Source organism: Cyprinus carpio, chromosome A8 (genome assembly GCF_018340385.1).
Source record: "Cyprinus carpio isolate SPL01 chromosome A8, ASM1834038v1, whole genome shotgun sequence".
NCBI classification, from domain to species: Eukaryota; Metazoa; Chordata; class Actinopteri; order Cypriniformes; family Cyprinidae; genus Cyprinus; species Cyprinus carpio.
In genome coordinates, this window is record NC_056579.1 from 10009401 (window position 1) to 10027075 (window position 17675).

Consider the following 17675-nt stretch of genomic DNA (forward strand, 5'->3'; position numbering starts at 1 on the left):
ACAGTATGAGTATTCAAGAAAGGTTTAATATGAAAAATATGTCTATTTGTGTCAATTATAACACAGCAAGCATTGGAGACAAAAGTGGTTTTCACAAATTTATTACACTTTTTACCAGTACAAAATACAGTCGAACTAAGCGGTTGAGGCTAAATAAAGAATTTTTTTTTAAGACACAAAAATAAGGTTTCAATATAGTGAGAAGAATTGCATTTACCTCCATAAAAATAATCCTTAGCCAGAAGCTTTAAAACAGCACTACAAAAAAATAAAAATAAAATAAAAATACACTGAGCAAATTCCCTTCCCAAAAGCACACAACAGGCAAAGAACCATGACAGGAGTTAAAGTACAGAGCAGTGAGAAAACATCTGCCAATCACTTCTCAGAAACAAACACAAAGCTAGTAGAAATGAAGTTGATCTTTGTAAATAGCACAGAGGGACATGTAGGGTGCCCATTACGGGCCACTACCAGGCACCAGTAAAGATCCCAACCGGGTTCAGCACAACATCGTCAAAAACAATCACAAACGTATCCTGAAAACGACATATCTCCTGAAAATATTTCCAGCTTTACGTCAGCCAAGTGGGCACACTGTTTCCATTACAAGCGTGAAAACTAAAACATCAGATGTACAGCACCAGGTGATGAGGCGTATCTGTAAGAATCTGCATATTTTATTATATGTCTATTTTGGGTTTTCTACATCTCCTTAAAAGGGTTTTTAGCTAATATGTAGCTTTTACTTTTTTTGCAATTATATTTACACAATATCTACTTAAATATGTATAAGAAGTTATTTTAATCAATTAAAAAAATGTACGTTCGTTTTTAATAAAAACGACACAAAAACTATTCACATGACCTGTTGAGTGCACACTCACTTCCAGTTACTTCAGAAGGCCTCACACACACACCGTTACGTTCAATACATCAACTAGGCTCTTTTTAGCAACTAAGAACTCATCAAAGAATTACAAGACTCGACCAAAAAGTTTCACAAACCAGTTTTGATAGGACCTGCTCTGCTTGGGTTCATCTAAAACAGAACAATATCCATCAACACAGTAGGCGTATGTACATCCCAAAGCTTTCGAACGAGAATGGGGCGCTTTCAGGGCAACCGATGAGACCAAACCGAGTCGAATAATCTCTTTTATAGTGATTTTTATAAAATGTAATAAAAAGTTAGACATTAATTCATTAAAACTAAAAACTGTTGAGGTATAGACTAGGCATTTCATATGGCCGGGGTTTATCTACAAAATGGTTCTCCCTCCATTTCGGCATTGAAAAGGCTTTGCATGTGCGTCAGGTTCGGGTCGACGCTGCGGTGCAGTTGAACGGGCAGCTTTGGGGTCAGCAGGTTGCATCTACGCCTGAGGAACCGCGAAGAAACGGCCGAGGCAGAAAGTCTAAAAATGTGACCATTTTTAAAAGGTGCTTTAGACATCTGAGGTTCTGTGACGATACATTCATTTTGTGGTTAGAGGCACGGCCGAAAGAACGACAGAACAAGAGAAAAATCAAAGAGAAAGACAGTTCTGCTCTAGTGTTCTAAGGCACTGAAAGAAGACTATGGCACATGAAAAAAGAAACATATCACAAAACCAGCACGTTCTTGTTTCACAGTTGCAGAAAACCTAAAGGCGAGAGGGACACACACTGACCCTAAACAGACCTTTGTACCCTCAAGATAAAGAACAACCTCACAGATGAGTGTTATCTTTGCCACCAGCAGCCTTTTGAGGTGGTCCTGCTGGGTCTGCGGTGGTGTGGGGTGAGACTGACACCCTGCTCTTAGATCTCCTGCAGGGAGGGACTGATCTCGATTCGCTCTCTCTTCACCGCCGGCTCGCTCATGCTCCTCTCGCTCATCCTCGACATATCTCCATCACTGGCCAGATCGTCTGAGAAGGAGGCATCTGGGACAGGAAAAGAGAAGGAGGTTGGATACAGAGCAGAGGAACCTTCAAAATGAGACAGAAAAGTTTGGATTGCCATCAAAATCATTACCTCTCTCCATTAGTGACGGCATCATGGAGCTGAGGTCACTGAACTGAAAATGTGAAGACGACAACATTAAAAATTAAAAACCAAACCTCATATTTTTATGTTGGATTTTCATATTTAATTACATTTTAGAACATATTTAGTATAAATGATGATCTAAACAAAAATTCAAATAATAATGTTAAATCAATTCAATATTCATTGTTTGAAAATGTTTTATTGATGTTTACACAATTAATTTCTACCACAAGCAACACTAACAAGACAAAAGTCTAATATAAATATCACTTATGAGCAATTTTTTGTATTAATTATATAACAATAATAATTATTAGTAATGATTAATTATATATAGAGAGTAATATAAATACAAATTGTAATTGCATTATTAATATAAATAATTATAATTATTAATATAATATGTATGTATATGTATATATATATATATATATATATATATATATATATATATATATAAAATTATTACAATTTTATATTATTAATATCATTAGTAGGATGGGTGGATATAATAATTATAACAATAATTATTATGTTAGTTATAATTATTAATATTATTTATTATGTATACTTATTAAGATTAATTGTATAGACTGATGGATGGATAGACAGGCAATAATAAAAATGATGATTATTATTATTTTAATCACTGTATGTATATAGTGAAAATATCTATTGTAAATATGTAATTCTCTGCATTTAGTATATGTCAGATGCTAGCTGAGAAATTAGCTTCAGCAAAAGTATTTAGCCATTCTAACCCAACAAAAGTCTGAAATGTAACTTCAACCCCATGCTATTAAACGCAATACATCATTTGAGAAGGACATTTCAGAAAAACACTCTGCTGACACATGTATTTATGCTCTTGGATATTATTTTAATAAACTCCCAGAAAAAAAAAACACTTTTCAGGCCCGTGTGAAGCGGCAGATTCATGCGTGACACTCTCAACTATGAAACTGTAAAGCAGCCAGATCTCCTCACCTCCCCCATGACAGCGATGGGCGTTTCTCCGGTTGCCATGGCAACACGGTGTTCTACCAAATAGAACATGTATTCATCATAAAGCAGACGGATGAGGTGGAAGGAGCCGAAGCTGGCAGCCGAGCGCAGAGTCAGATCTCTGATCACCATGGAGCTGAAACCAGAGCAACAGAGAGTTTCATTACAACAAAACCACAACCACACTAACAGAAGACTCTCTTCAGAAGATCAGTTAAGAGGCCTAATGAAACTGAACTGAAATAAATGCACTGGATTTACTGCATAATTCTAGAGAGCCTAGTACCTGTAGAAAGACCACTTGAGCAGGAACTGGCGTGCGGCGCGGGGGAAGCTAGTACTGCCCTCATAGGGTTTCAACACTTGGTTGACAACGTTATCCAGCCAGGCGGCCCACTGATCCAGAGAGCTCTGCTGCTGGAGGGTCACCTTAAAGTCTTGCTCCAAACGCTGGACGACACTCTCGTCACACTGGCACACCCAGGACGCCTGCTCCTGTGACAAACAAACACACGCAGAGTGAGCTGAGCAGCAACACACACCTTACACCTAACATCCATGAGCCTGAGACAGGAGGTCAAAGTGGTTTTGACATTCAGAGACGGGGTGTGATGAGAGAGACAGACCTGCACGTTAGCAAAATCCACTCTGTTGAGGTCGCTGAGCATCTGGTTGATCTGGGACGTGTTCTGCAGGACGGCTCGCGCTGCCTGGGCCAGGTGATTCAGAGATGTGTAGCGGCGCAGGGTCTGAGCAAACGCACTCACTACTGCAGCCTGAGCAGATGAAGCAAAATATTATGAGCATTAACACACAAAAATATCTAATCCTCACATCCTGTATGGTAAGAGTCACCAAGGTTACACCATTCACCTCTAAAGCACTTAAACATACACTTTCATATTAACACAGGCATAATCCACAAGCATACACGTTAAACTAACAGTGTATTTAATATACACTACCATTCAAAAGTTTGGACTTTTTTTGGAAAGAAATTTATAGTTTTTATTCTGCAAAGATGCATTAATTTGATCAAAAGTGACAGTAAAGACATTTATAGCGTAATAAGGGTTCTGTTACAAAAAAGCAGTTCTTTTGAATTTTCTATACATCAAAAAAATCCTGAAGAAAAAAAAACAGCACAGCTTCCACAAAAATATTAAGTAGCACAATTGTTTTCAACATTGTTATTATTCTTATTATTATCAAACTAGCATATTAGAAAGATTTCTGAAGGATCATGTGACACTGAAGACTGCTGAAAATTCAGCCTTGCCATCACAGGAATAAAGGTAATTTTATATTTTTATTATTTTCAGTTTTAATAGATTTTAAGGGTTTAGTTTTTACACTATTGCAAAAAAAAAAAAACATTTTATAGTTTTATTTTTTTAAATTGTTTTAGATTTTTAATTTTTAGGTTTTTTTTTTATAGTTTTATTAAAATCAAGATATTGAGAAAAAAAATTATTTTCAATTTTTTCAGAATTTCAGAATTTTGGGGGTTTTAGAACTTCTTTCTTAGAATTGTGTCTGATTTGGAGAGCACTTTTCAGCAAATTGCATCCTTTCAGAAACGCACACATACCTTAGTGCGGACAATCTCCTGTGGGAAGTCACTCATGGCTGAGGTCAGCCACCCCTCCAGACTCTTTGCGAAGTTTCTGATAGCTTGAGTGAGGGTGCCTGCAGGATCATATTTCCCATCAGTCATGCACTCAAACATTCTGCTTACAGTCCAGCAGAAACACTGACCCAGGAACAGGTCACAGTAAGTGTGTGTATAAGTATAAATACTAACTTGGAACAGGCCGCAGTACATCAGGGATGAGGATCTCCACCAGTGCCTGATACAGGATGTGATCACAGCTCCTCATCCACTGCTTGATTGGTTCATATTTACACAGAGCGATCAGCTTCTCTCTGGGGAATCCTCCGATGTCCTCCACATCCTCTTCACTGCACAATATACAAACACATACATTTACTCAGACAGAAATCCAGAGAGATCTGAGTGTCAAATGCGCATAAACAGCTACACTTGCTTTATTTAATTACAAATAAAAATACATAAACAGGTTCCATTTTTCCAATCAATCTTTTAAAATAATAGATTATTATTATTAAAGTATAGACATTTAAAAGACATTTGTAAGACATCTATAGACAAAGAATACATTTATAATGTTACACAAGATTTCTATTGCAAAGAAAGGCTCTTCTTTTGAACTTTCTATTCATCAAAGAATCCTAAATCAAATTGTTTCGGTTTCCACAAATATATTCAGCTGCATGACTGTTTTCAACTGTGTTTAAAAGAAAAAAGCATAATATTAGAATGAATTTTGAAGGATAATGTGACACTGAAGACTAGAGTAATGGCTGCTAAAAATTCAGTTTTTGCATCACAGGAATAAATTACATTTTAAAATATATTAAAATACAAAACTGCTATTATAAATTGTAACAATATTTCACAGTACTACTGGTTTTACTGTTGTTTTTATCTAAGAAATTTAGCTTTGGCAAGCATAAGAGAATTTCTATTAAAAAAAAAAAAACATTTGACCAAACTTTTGAATGATAGTGTAGCTTAGGAAATATTTCAGAGCAGATCAAATTTAAAAAAAAAAATGCATATGTAACAACAGAGATATCTATGACTTTTTAAGATCCAGAGATATATCCAGGCCTGAAAAATTACAATTAAAATTTTTTTAAACATTTTAAAGTTTTCCATGAACGTGAAGTATGAAGGTTCCGATGGATACAGCACCTGTTAGGAATTGTAGTGGCTCCGTCGCTAGATGGCGCTGTTGAATACCAAAAGGTCTGCCATAGCTTCTCTATGAGATGGAACTGCAAGTTCATCACTACGTCCAGAGTAGCCTGACGGAAAGAAATCAAGTTTAAATACAAAATCTGAACATAGTTCCATGCTTAAAAACATTCAAACAGGAAAACAGTTCCTCAAGATACTTCAAATGCAAAAATAAATAATGTAGGAACAAAAACACTGAGGTGTGATGTCAGTTTCTCTATCAGTTACTATCTTGAGAAGCTCCTATACAAGTTATGAGAACATTAGTGAGATGAGTGTGCTTCATTCTGAGTGTCTTTTGTCTTTCCTGTTAGGCACAGACAACTAGATCCTCTCAAGTACGGCCCACTCACGACATCGCCGCCCATCTCACAGTTTAAATGATGAAAACAGCCAGCACTCAATCAGAAGCACCCATCTTAAAGGCAATCCACCTTCTTATATAAACAGTTTAATTGTTACACAACACAATCCTCGTGCATAAACTCAGTTTTCAACTACATCTTTTATTAGGTTTCATATCCAAAAAAGGAAGTTTAGTCTGTGTGGTGAGCATGGTATTTTAGCTAACTGTGACACGCAGAAACAAAAGTAGGTGTTGGAGCTTTACTGGAGAGCAGAAGTGAGAGTGTGGTGAGTTCAGAGGGTGTTTGTCTCAGTGATTCACACTCGGCTCTCAGATTCTCCTCGATGAGGACACACACTCTTGTATCCAGTTTCACAGCCCCCCCCCCCTCCTCCTCTCGGTCACATGCTATGTTTTGGCTTCCTCAGCCAGGTCACCATGGCAACCTTGTTTACCGTTGCCCTGGCAACAGTTCAAACACAGCACTCCAAAACAAAAAGAGAGAAAATTCTCTTTCCCAGACAAACAAGCTTTCTTACCGTCGTCGAAAGAGGGGAAAAGCATTACAGTCCTGTTTCTAGAGGACAAGTCGATGATTTTTAAAGTGTATTGCATTTGGGAACTCTGAATCATTAGCTAGCTCCACACTGGACAGCTGTTTAACAGCAGAAAATCAAGTTATAATTCTAACTGAAAGTGAGACTGACATTGCGAGACTGTTTTTTCGTGTTTAACGCTTGCAAAACTGAGTGCTTTAAATCAATCTATCGTATAAAGCGCTATATAAATAAACGTGACGTGACTGGAATGCCGACTGCAGAGCTGGTGCAAACTTATCCACCTCGCTATGATCAGATGCTTTCTTAATTGCTGTTTTCTCAACTCTGCCATTTTTGTTGTGCGTTTATTTCGTTAGAGAGGAAAGCTGGTCAAAAAGCGTTATTACAGACTCTTACATTAGGTCAAGTGAGATCGAATAACTATTCAACAACAGAAATATTTGTCGACAGTTTTTTTATTGCAGATAATGTCGACTAATCGTTTCCGCCCTAACCATGAAATCTCATTGGTCCAAAATCCCACTGCACATACTGTAAATGTGTATTAAACATCAAATATGTTCTGTTTGCCTGGTTAACACAATATCAGTTTCAAGAGAGTGAAAATGAAATATTCAGAATGCAGAATCACTTCTATTTGAATGATAACTTCATGAGTTCATGATTTGTGTGGCACAAATAACACTCTTTCCTTTTATGTTTTACCAGTAGCAAATTAACTTATTTGTCAGGAGCAAGGAGCACACAAAAACCCACAGCCGGACGGTACAGATCCTGCTGGATAAAAGGTTAATTGGGAAGACTGAAAACTCCTAGTCTGAGGGATGAAAGAAGCCCAGGAACAAAAAGGTGTGCAGTGGACGGGGAGGGACAGAAAGAGAGATGGAGAAAGAAAAGAAGCGCTCTAACATGGCAGAAATGACATTAAAAGTGAGAGCTATGAAATGAAGATGGATCGAGTCCGTGTGTCAGAATACTGAGAGCAGTGCTACACTCCGACTGTAATGAGACCAGCCGCATTCTGAAAGTAAAACTCAAGAACATGTCAAACTAGAAACTCTGTCAGCAAAAAGTACGAGAGGGAGGTGGAATACTAAGAATGAGGCCATCGACAGCAGAGAGAGGGTTTTTTCTTTTCGCACAGTTCCTCATTGATCACAGGGCAGAAATCTAATCTCTCTTAAAACACTCCCTTTTCAGCACACATAAAACAAGGAGTTGCTTCCTTTCATGAATACTAAATTCTTTATCTACTAACATCTGAAGATAATATAGTCACAGAGAGAAATCATTTTTTTTTTATAGTTTTTTTTTTATAGCATTAACCTTTGCAAAGCATTGTGCTTATTACTACTAAGGAAAAAAAAATCTATATAAATGCAAACTACAACTATTAGTATTATTATTGACACTATCATTTAAAACCTTTGGGGTCGGTAAGCTTTTTAATGTTTTTGAAAGAAGTGTCTTATGCTCACCAATTTGTAAATATAGCAATATTCTGAAATATTTTTACAGTTCAAAATAACTATTCTGTTATATAACTATTCTATTTTTCTATTTTACAATATTTTAAAACGTAATTTATTCCTGTCACATGATCCTTCAGAAATCATTCTAATATGCCGATTTAGTACTCAATATACATTGTTATTATCATCAAAGTTAATAACAGTTGTGTTTAAACCGTGATACATTTTTCCAGTTTAATAACTAGAAAGTTCAAATGAACAGCATTTATTTAAAATAAAAAAATCTTCTGTAACATTATAAATGTCTTTACTGTCACTTTTGATCAATTTAATGCATCCTTGGTAAAGTATTAATTTCTTTTTTTTTTAAATCCTACTGACCCCAAACGTTTGAACAGTAGTGTAATAAAATTTAGTAATCAAATTAGAATTTTAAAAATATTATCTAAATAAATGATGTGTCTGTGTATTAAACACAGACAGTCCTACTGTCCTACTGGGCTTCTTGCAAACTTTCAGACTGTTCTCAAGTTTCGCTTTGGGTCTAAGAAAAGCGGGTTATAAATAAAATGCATTATTATTATTATTATTATTATTATTCTGCTAGCTGCCTGGAAGAACAAGGCTCACATTCATGGTGGCAAACATGATCTGATACATTGTTGCAAGAAAACTGGTTTGGATAGATTAGTGTAACTATTTGCTGTAGAATATTTATTTCATTTTTGTACTTCTTTAACATTTTATTATTCAATAATCATACAGTATATTATGATATGATCTGTACTTACACTCATGCTGATTCATTCATTTATACATTCACATGTAATTTTTTTATTTTTTAACTTTCATACTTATTTCAAATGATTAAATAGTTTGAAGTTGACTACGCATACAATAACAAGAAATTGAATTTCTTCTGGTAGATAGTAGGTAAGAGTTTATCTCTGCCAGGGTGTCTGTATTATTTTCTAAAGATCGCTGTTAAGGAGTTGCTTCCTTTCCATAAAAACTGTGTAGCTCTTCCTTCCATTGGGAGATTTGCATCATCACACTCTTTTTGCCTTGACTAAAAATAAAATTGAAAAAAATCCACAACAGTGTGCAGTACCTCACAGTGAATCCTGTAGTTGCTCTGTAGTTTTTTCACATCGTTCATGCTGATTGGCTCAGGCAGAGGACAGGAGCCCAGATCAGGAGAAGGGAAGGGGGGCAGGACGTGAGACACGTCTGCCAAAAACACACACAAAGCAGGCACACTTAGTTGGTTGTGCATGTATACTGATGGTTTTTTTTTGTGATTGTATGTAAATTAAAAATCAAATCCATTAAATCTTTTGGAGAGAGTTTACCAATGTACTGCTGGTGATGCTGGCTCTGTGCCGCCACGCTCTGCTCAGGGGTGCTGGACGGGTGCAGGGAGCCGCTGTTCAGACTGTCCCCCATCCCATCCATCTTGTGAAAGGGCTTAAACCTTGATACAGGAAATAGCAACAGGAGGAATAAATGTAGACTCCTCTATAATCACTACTGGGGATTATAGAGGATATGACTAAGCGAGAGAGAGAAAAGCATTTTCCGTCAGGGTGCAGAGCCAGTGTCCAAGATGAAGCTGTTCTGTGCATTTCCAAATGCAATAAAAAAGAAGTGTTTTTTACACTTAAATTTGATAGTTTTGAATCTATCTATCTATCTATCTATCTATCTATCTATCTATCTATCTATCTATCTATCTATCTATCTATCTATCTATCTATCACTTTTAGTTTTGGTTATTTTAGTATATCATATTTAAATGAAAATGAGAAATGCTGACTTGGCAACTAACTGAAATAAAATAAGTCAGAATTTTATTTTATTTCACATAAAATTTATTTTATTTCAAATGACAAAGGGTTTTTTATTTTTACTTATTTTTATTATTATTATTATAGTTTTAATTAACTATAATAACCCTAGTCTGAATAGAGAGAAAACTGGGCTGTAAGTGTCCATCTATTCAGCCAGTGTGGCAATCAATTACATACTGATTTAATAAAGAAAAAAACTTCTAGCAGGGTCTGAACAATTACATTTACATTTATGCATTTAGCAGACGCTTTTATCCAAAGCGACTTACGGTGCATTCAGGCTATACTTTTTTTTACCAGTATGTGCCAATTGAGTGAGACACACATAAACATGCGCAGATCATGATGGCAAAGAAGAAGTGGCTGGGATATGAGATAAAGCCTGCATGCAAGTGAGAAGGAGAGAGAGGGGATGCTTATTTCACCTCTGTTTCTGATGGACAGGCTGTTGTCTCATTGCCATGTACTGCGTGTCCTCCTGCAAGCGGTTGAGAGGTGAATCAGGCTTCAGACGAATACCGTAATAATGGTATTTTGAGTTCCCCCTGAGACACACACATACACACACACACACACAAAATGAGCCATCACATTTTTTTATTCCAGCAACAACACACCACAGTTTGAGACTGAACGTCATTTATTTCAGTCCATCAGTAAATCAACTCAATGTTCTTCTCTGTGCTGCTGTGGTTTTGAGACTGGATTGTGCTTTTCTTTTGAGAGTGGATCGGCTGTTAATGTAGTTTATAGATTAGCTTTAATTTGAGGGCGCAGTCTGACCTGGTGCCAAGTCGGCGTGTGCGAAGGCCCATGAAGACAGATCGGATGAGTTTGCCAAAAGAGGCAGCATTAACCGGATCCAGTTTTTGCTCCTGACAGTGTCTCAGATAGTGGTTATACAGAGAGCTCCGCGGCAGACTCACACCCTCAGCCGTCTCATAATTATCCAGCAGCCACTGCAACTGTACACACAGCCAATGAATAAAACAGTATCTAATCAAGCAAGCTTAAATTCTTCAGTTTTCCCCCACAAAATAATACCATAAACGAAACCACACATAACTGAACACTTCTTCATACATACTGTATATTCATATTAATTACCATATTAATTTGACAACACCGTCATATGATCAAGATTTTTAGTAAATAACTTTAGGTTTTTTAGTGAATAAATAAAAGTGTGAGTTCCTCACACAAAGCTTCTGTATTGTATTATTCAAAAATTCTCATTTTCTTTTCTACAGAAGAAAATAATTCACACAAGTTTGGAAGTGTTGTTTTAGCATTTTTTATATAAGACAGTATTTATTCATATTTTGAATTGGCTATTATTTTTATATTTTCAGATTTCTTTTTATTCAAGTTTAAGTTATTATTTAAGTGAAATTGTTTTTCTTTATTTTTTATTTTAATAGTGTTTGTTATGTTTTTTTTTAAATACTTCTATTTAGCTTTCTTTTATTATTATTTTAGTTTTATGGTAATTTTACTGATAGAACTAGTCATTTCAGCAACATTTCTAATGTTCATTTAGAATATTCATAGATTGTTAATAATATTTAGAATATTTATATTTTATTTTAGCTTTATATCAATTAACAAAATCAACTTAGTTTAAGTTTCCAATAACAACACTGGAACAACATGAGGTTGGGAAAATGACAAAACTGAATTTTAAAAAAAGTTAGCTGAATGAATTATAACATTTGGTCAAATGTTTTGTAAACATGCGAGGGGTGGGGTGTGTGCACAACACACTGATAGCAGCATTATATAAGTCTCATCTCAGCCCTCACGCAAGAAAAGGATATTTGTAGAAGTGTAAATATTCATAGCCTTAAGTTAAGGTGTCAGTCTACAAGATAAATAAATGTGCTGGTCTCAAGAGCTCAGAGCCACTTCAGACTCCAACTGCTTCAACTATTTCTACATGGATATGGCTCCCCTGGCAATTTAAGATTAACATATAAATATAAAATCCGTAAATATAAGTTTGATTCTTTGATATTCAGGGGTACATCTCACACGTATAAATAAACATGGTGATCCCTGGGATGTTGACTGAATCAGTGGTGTCATGTAAATGCAGGGGGTCTAAGGAGACCCAAAATACACAGAGCGAGGGGCTGTTCTGAAAAAAGCATGCTCACAGCAGCAGTGAAAAGCAAAGCGAAGAGGCAGGCAGGATGAACGAAGCCTTTTTTTTCAGGATTTCTTCCAGTTTCAATGAAGTTTTTTCCCAGTTTGACTTACATGGCTGTTGAGCAGGCTGCTTTTGTGAGTGGCAATCCCTTCTGACTTTTGGAGGTTTTCAATCGCCACTTCAAGCTGAGGAAAAGTAGGAGCATGCAAGACATGAAACAGGGGAAGAGAAGGAAAAAAACAGAGGGGGTGGAATGTGGGGGGGGGCAACAGGGAGGGAAAAAAGACACACACAAAAAGAAAAGGAAATCAGTCTGTTAGCTGTAGCCAGACTTTGAGCATTTCCATTACAGTCTGTCAGTGTTTGCAGCCACATTCATTATGGGTGGACAAAACGCATGCAAATGTGAGGGACTCGGAGGGTTACGCCACTCTTCCTGTCTCAGCCTCATATATGCTAATGAACTGCACACACAGGGCATGAGGTCAGGCGACTCTCAAACACATGAGACGAACTCTCCACTTCTGAAATCATAGAGTTAGCGGGGTTGTGCCCCCTGCAAAGACACGGTCACATATAACGCGTGATGCTGAAAAAGATTTAATTTGACTCTAATAAACATGTTTTTCTGAAGGTATTAGCTGGGAAGGAGGATATAAGTTTCTACTATTGCATTCATTAACCAGAATGATTTTTTTTTTCCATAGTGGGCATGAAAAAAAAAACTATTTCAAAAGTTAGAATAAAGAAGCCTGAAAAGAGATTGAGAAGAAAAGATTAGAGGAGAGAAAGATAAAGAAAGTTTTGGCGGAGTGGCAAAACTTATTAAGAGAAAGAGGGAGACAGGGAGAAAAAAAACAAGAAAAAAAACAGGCATCCTTGCAAGACTTTAAAAGGCTCCCGAGGGCCCTTGGCCAAATGGTAATGAGCCCCAGGGTTTGCTTTGTTTCAGAGGCCACTCAAGTGGCTGTGAAAACTGCTAAAACAAGGCAGAGCTGGATTATTTAGAGGCAGTCGCCTCCTTAAGCCCTGTCCCTGCTTCCAGCCCACCTCATAAACTAGCACACTGTGGAAAAAAAGCTACACTCGGATGACAGTGTGTGCCATCTCTTCTCTACAGAGCATTGGTAAGGGAAAAAATGGGTTTGCATGATTAATCGGTGACGTTACTGTTTGAGAAGTACACATAATAGCAAAACACTTTTGTCTTAAGGAATGTACTGTAAGTTGAGCTCTGTCAACATCATCTGTGACATATTGAGGATTACCACAGAAAGTCATTTTGACTCATCCTTCAGTTTGTAAAAAAAAAAGAAGCAATTCTAGAGGAGATGCAGAAATGCAGCCTGTATATTTGTTACAATGGTATTATTCTTTCGCGTAAAAATTAGTCTTCTTTCAGATATAAATTTGCCTAAATTATACATTTAGCTATTTTTCTAGATGGATGAACTTCTAGTTATGCTTTACTGACTTAATACTCATCATAAACTGTTTCATTCTGGTATTCTTGCACACAGTTCAAATACAGGATATAATTTTAAGTGATTTAATAAATCTAGTCTCATATTAATAATGTTTTGTTTTTGTGACTATACTAAAAATACACGTTTTTAAGTTTGCTGCAATGCAGTGCCCCATAGACTTTCTTAGCTAGTGTAATTATTGTAAACACAATTTTCATTGGATTTTATAAACTGAGGGATGGGTTGAATGTTTTTTTCTGTGTTAAAAGACATGAAAATACATTCCTGTTACACATCATCTAAACAATAAAACAGTGTTATTAGACTATGCTTACATTTCCAAAACCACAGCTTTCTAAGTCTAAAAACGCCCCTCCCATGTCAGTAGTGGACCAGTCTTGAAGGATTTCAGCACAGCGAACCATACCATTGCGGATGAAGAGCGTGAGGAGTGAGAGGTGTGGTGGCGGCCGCTCTCCATCCCGCCATGGATCAAGTAGGCACTGCCGCTGGAGATGATCTGACTGCTGCCCACGTCCATGGCGATTCCCACCATGCTGTGAGTGGGCACTCCGCCAGCAGAGGAGACGACAGTGGTAACCTGAGTACCACCGGCTTGAGAGTCAAAATAGGTGCTTCCACTGCCCTGGCCGTACAGCTGGGACTCTGGGTTGTACGAGTATGCAGTACGACTGAAGGAAGAGATAAAGACAGTAATGTTTAGTGTTTCATGTAATTTTAACTTTCTTTTGATTTTCAACTTTTCAATAGTCTTTAACAAAAGTTGGATTTGATCAGGACTCCATCTATATCCTGAATAGGCATCTTTCATGACCAGTTAAAGAGGCCATATTATATACAATTTCGGAGCATTAATATTAGCTAATTTATTAATATTAGGGATGCACGATATATCGGCCACCATATCGATATCGGCCGATAAATGTTCCTTTTTCTGTTATCGTTATCGAACCAATAAGAGAATTTGGCCGATATCTTAGAGCTGATAAATAATGCATTATTTCCTGCAGAGACACTTCAGATGCGCACTGTTCATCATGATGTTTTTTTATTGCTTGAAATATAATTGGAAACACTTCGAAAAGGAAAATACAGTGAACTGCAATATGTGCAGGGCAAGTCTGTCAAATTATAATGAGATTATTAGCTACTGTAAAATAATGTAACAGAATCTTTGTTTGCCCGTGTTTTAGCTCGTTGTTAAGAGAAGAGCGCATCCACAACGGATCCACACAACTAGCACAGTTAAGTTCGCTTGTGCATTTACAGTCTTTTTTGCAATTGTACGTTGTAATATTGTGTTTATTTTATGCATACAAATCAGATTTTTCTCTTATAGAATGCATTTGGTTAAGCATTCAGGGTTCAGTTTGCTGGTGATCATCTTTAGCTCAGCACACACAGCTCAAACAGCAGCTTACAACATTAATAACTTTGAGATTGTCATAGGCATATATATATATATATATATATATATTGTCATAGGCATATATATATATATATATATATATATATATATATATATATATATATATATATATATAATATAAACATTATAATGAGAACGGTAATATAATAAAATGTTATGAATTCTTTCGGTTTGGTTTCCGTGTTTCAGCGCGTTGTTGCGGGAAGAGCTAAGAGCGCATCCACAACAGAAGTTACACATTCTGATAACTTAGTTCGAGTTCATTTGTGCATTTGGTATTTTGTACGTACAGTATATAAGTTGTAATATTATATTTATGTTGTATAAATATCTGAATATATGATGCGTTTCCCTGTGTTAAATAAGCTGGCAGCACTTTAGTTTACCAGTGTTCATTCAGCTCTTCAGCTTCAGCACACGCAGCTTGAACAGCAATGCACAACATTAATAACTATAACTGGGAATGTCATAAACATAATATTATAAAGAAAATATTACTGAAATAAAAAAAGTTGTGAATTATTTGGGTTTATTTGCCGTGTTTCAGCCCGTTGTTACAGGAAGAGCCAAGAGCGTGTCCACGACACAATTTTATTTAGGCTATAGGCCTATAATTCATTGTAGGCTATAATATACCTGTTTTAAAATACATTTTTAAAACATTTTGAGTGAGGAGTAGCCTAAGCTAATAGCCTAATTTTTTATTTTCCTCACAGGCGGCGAGTCACAGCGTGTCAGTTATGAGGTGATGCGCAATGAAATTGTTGTGAAGCAAACTAATTGTAATATTAATTTAATAATAAAAGTAACCTAATAATAATAGCCAGAAAATAACAGGCCTACATTAATTGGAAATGCCAAATACTCATTAAATATAATGACAATATTTAATGATTTTGACAATATCTCTGGCTATAGTCCTTACATGATTGTCCTCTTTCAACACACTCCATCGTCTTATCCTCAGGCCAACATATCGATTATCGGCTTTCATATTTAAGAATTATCGGTTATCGGTATCGGCCAAAATTTTCATATCGGTGCATCCCTAATTAATATTTAATTAGCTAATTTCATTTCATTTCATTTTATTGGAGGATAACCCCTTGAGATGAAAACATCTCATTTTCGAGGGGGTCCTCAAGATAGCACCAAACACTTACACACTCGCACATAAAGCTCTTCCTCACAACCAACCACCCCAACCTGTCCCAAGTCTGTCCAAAGCGTATTCACATAAACTAATTAACTACACAGTGGACATGAACATTCACAAAAATAGACAGAAAGCTGCTAGGGTTTTCAGTATTGATACAGTCTTCAGATTAGACATTACAACAAACAGCTAGTAATTATTAAACTCCATAATGAAAGAAGAAAAAAAAAAGTATCTTCCACAAAAATAGGTACAATTGGGGGCCTGAATCACTAAAGACTCCCAAAAAAATTTTTTTACATCAGAAAAAATGTTTTGACATCAGTGGGGCACCCTCAGCTGCCTGCACAAAGTGAACAACTGAAAACAGGTTTGACAGATTGTTTTAACAGATTTATAGGTGCTTACATTGTGCCATTGGGGTAGACGGCCTCTGCCCCCTCCACATACTGCACCTGGGACTGGTACACATGCTGAACCTGTTGGATCCAAACACATACACATACGGATCAGACTGGAGCTAAATAACCACCGCATGAGTTCTGAGATGTGCTAATGCAGATTCTGCAAGGGAAATGAGAGGAACAGCTGTATGCAGACTGCAGGCAGTAGGGGGCAGTGAGCACAAAGCTTCACCTCAATAATCAGAGATGCCCCGTTGAGCCGGGAAACTACTTATTAACATATTAGTCTCAACAGCCCAAGCGTAACATGCGTGAAAGTAAAGCATGTCTGCGTTTCTCGGTTCTGATAGTATGCTGGGAGAGAGAGAGCGCAATGGAAAGACAAAGAGAGTCACGAGAGTGCAAAAGAGATATGTAGAGAGGCAAAAGATAAGACAGAGGTGTTGTGGGTCCTCAGGATGTGCAGTGAGTGTGCAGGGCTTGATTGACTGTCCTGTGTGTGTGTGTGTGTGTGTGTACCTGCTGAGGGACCTGTTGTACTCTAGGCACTGGCAACTGCTGCACCTGAGCTCCCTTCTGGGAAGAGCCGGTGGCCTGAACTAACACACGCTGCAGGTGAGGGACACACACACACACAAATGTAAAAATTAGACCCTTTTCTCTTTAAAAGGTCAGGTGCGTAATTTTTTCGATGTTAGAATACATTATCCCAGTTTAATATGGAAAGAGAACTGAAAGTAAACTATTTTTGTGGCAATATCTGTCTCAACCAAAGGTGTGAACTTGGGGTGGGACTACCTGTTGTGGATGGGTGACAGGGCATTTCTTTGTTGCATCAAATTCACACATTTACACACAAAAACGAAGAAAAACCACTGCGAAAGATCTTAATATCTTCATTGAAAGAAATTTCACTGGAAAGTTTCGTTTATAAAAGTGTCGTCTTTGATCCAAACTAG

General features: G+C 36.8%; 1 protein-coding gene across 6 annotated transcripts in view; it reads right to left on the reverse strand.

Moving 5' to 3' along the window:
• Nucleotides 1-85: 85 nt before the first annotated feature.
• The window catches only part of rfx2 (regulatory factor X, 2 (influences HLA class II expression)), a 38123-nt gene continuing 20533 nt past the window's right edge, over nucleotides 86-17675 (reverse strand). For 3 of the 6 annotated variants that reach the window (XM_042762048.1, XM_019109097.2, XM_042762049.1), the window contains exons 3-18: nucleotides 17236-17325; nucleotides 16721-16800; nucleotides 14134-14398; nucleotides 12351-12425; nucleotides 10875-11056; nucleotides 10517-10636; nucleotides 9594-9715; nucleotides 9353-9471; nucleotides 5819-5931; nucleotides 4844-5001; nucleotides 4631-4728; nucleotides 3666-3815; nucleotides 3326-3534; nucleotides 3022-3175; nucleotides 2020-2062; nucleotides 86-1928 (exon numbers count right to left, since the gene is read on the reverse strand). In XM_042762048.1, the coding sequence (XP_042617982.1) occupies nucleotides 1804-1928; nucleotides 2020-2062; nucleotides 3022-3175; nucleotides 3326-3534; nucleotides 3666-3815; nucleotides 4631-4728; nucleotides 4844-5001; nucleotides 5819-5931; nucleotides 9353-9471; nucleotides 9594-9715; nucleotides 10517-10636; nucleotides 10875-11056; nucleotides 12351-12425; nucleotides 14134-14398; nucleotides 16721-16800; nucleotides 17236-17325 (2103 nt within the window). In that variant the 3' untranslated portion in view covers nucleotides 86-1803. The remainder of the gene's footprint in view (nucleotides 1929-2019; nucleotides 2063-3021; nucleotides 3176-3325; nucleotides 3535-3665; nucleotides 3816-4630; nucleotides 4729-4843; nucleotides 5002-5818; nucleotides 5932-9352; nucleotides 9472-9593; nucleotides 9716-10516; nucleotides 10637-10874; nucleotides 11057-12350; nucleotides 12426-14133; nucleotides 14399-16720; nucleotides 16801-17235; nucleotides 17326-17675) is intronic. The other 3 variants (XM_042762052.1, XM_042762051.1, XM_042762050.1) reach the window with 2 other exon arrangements.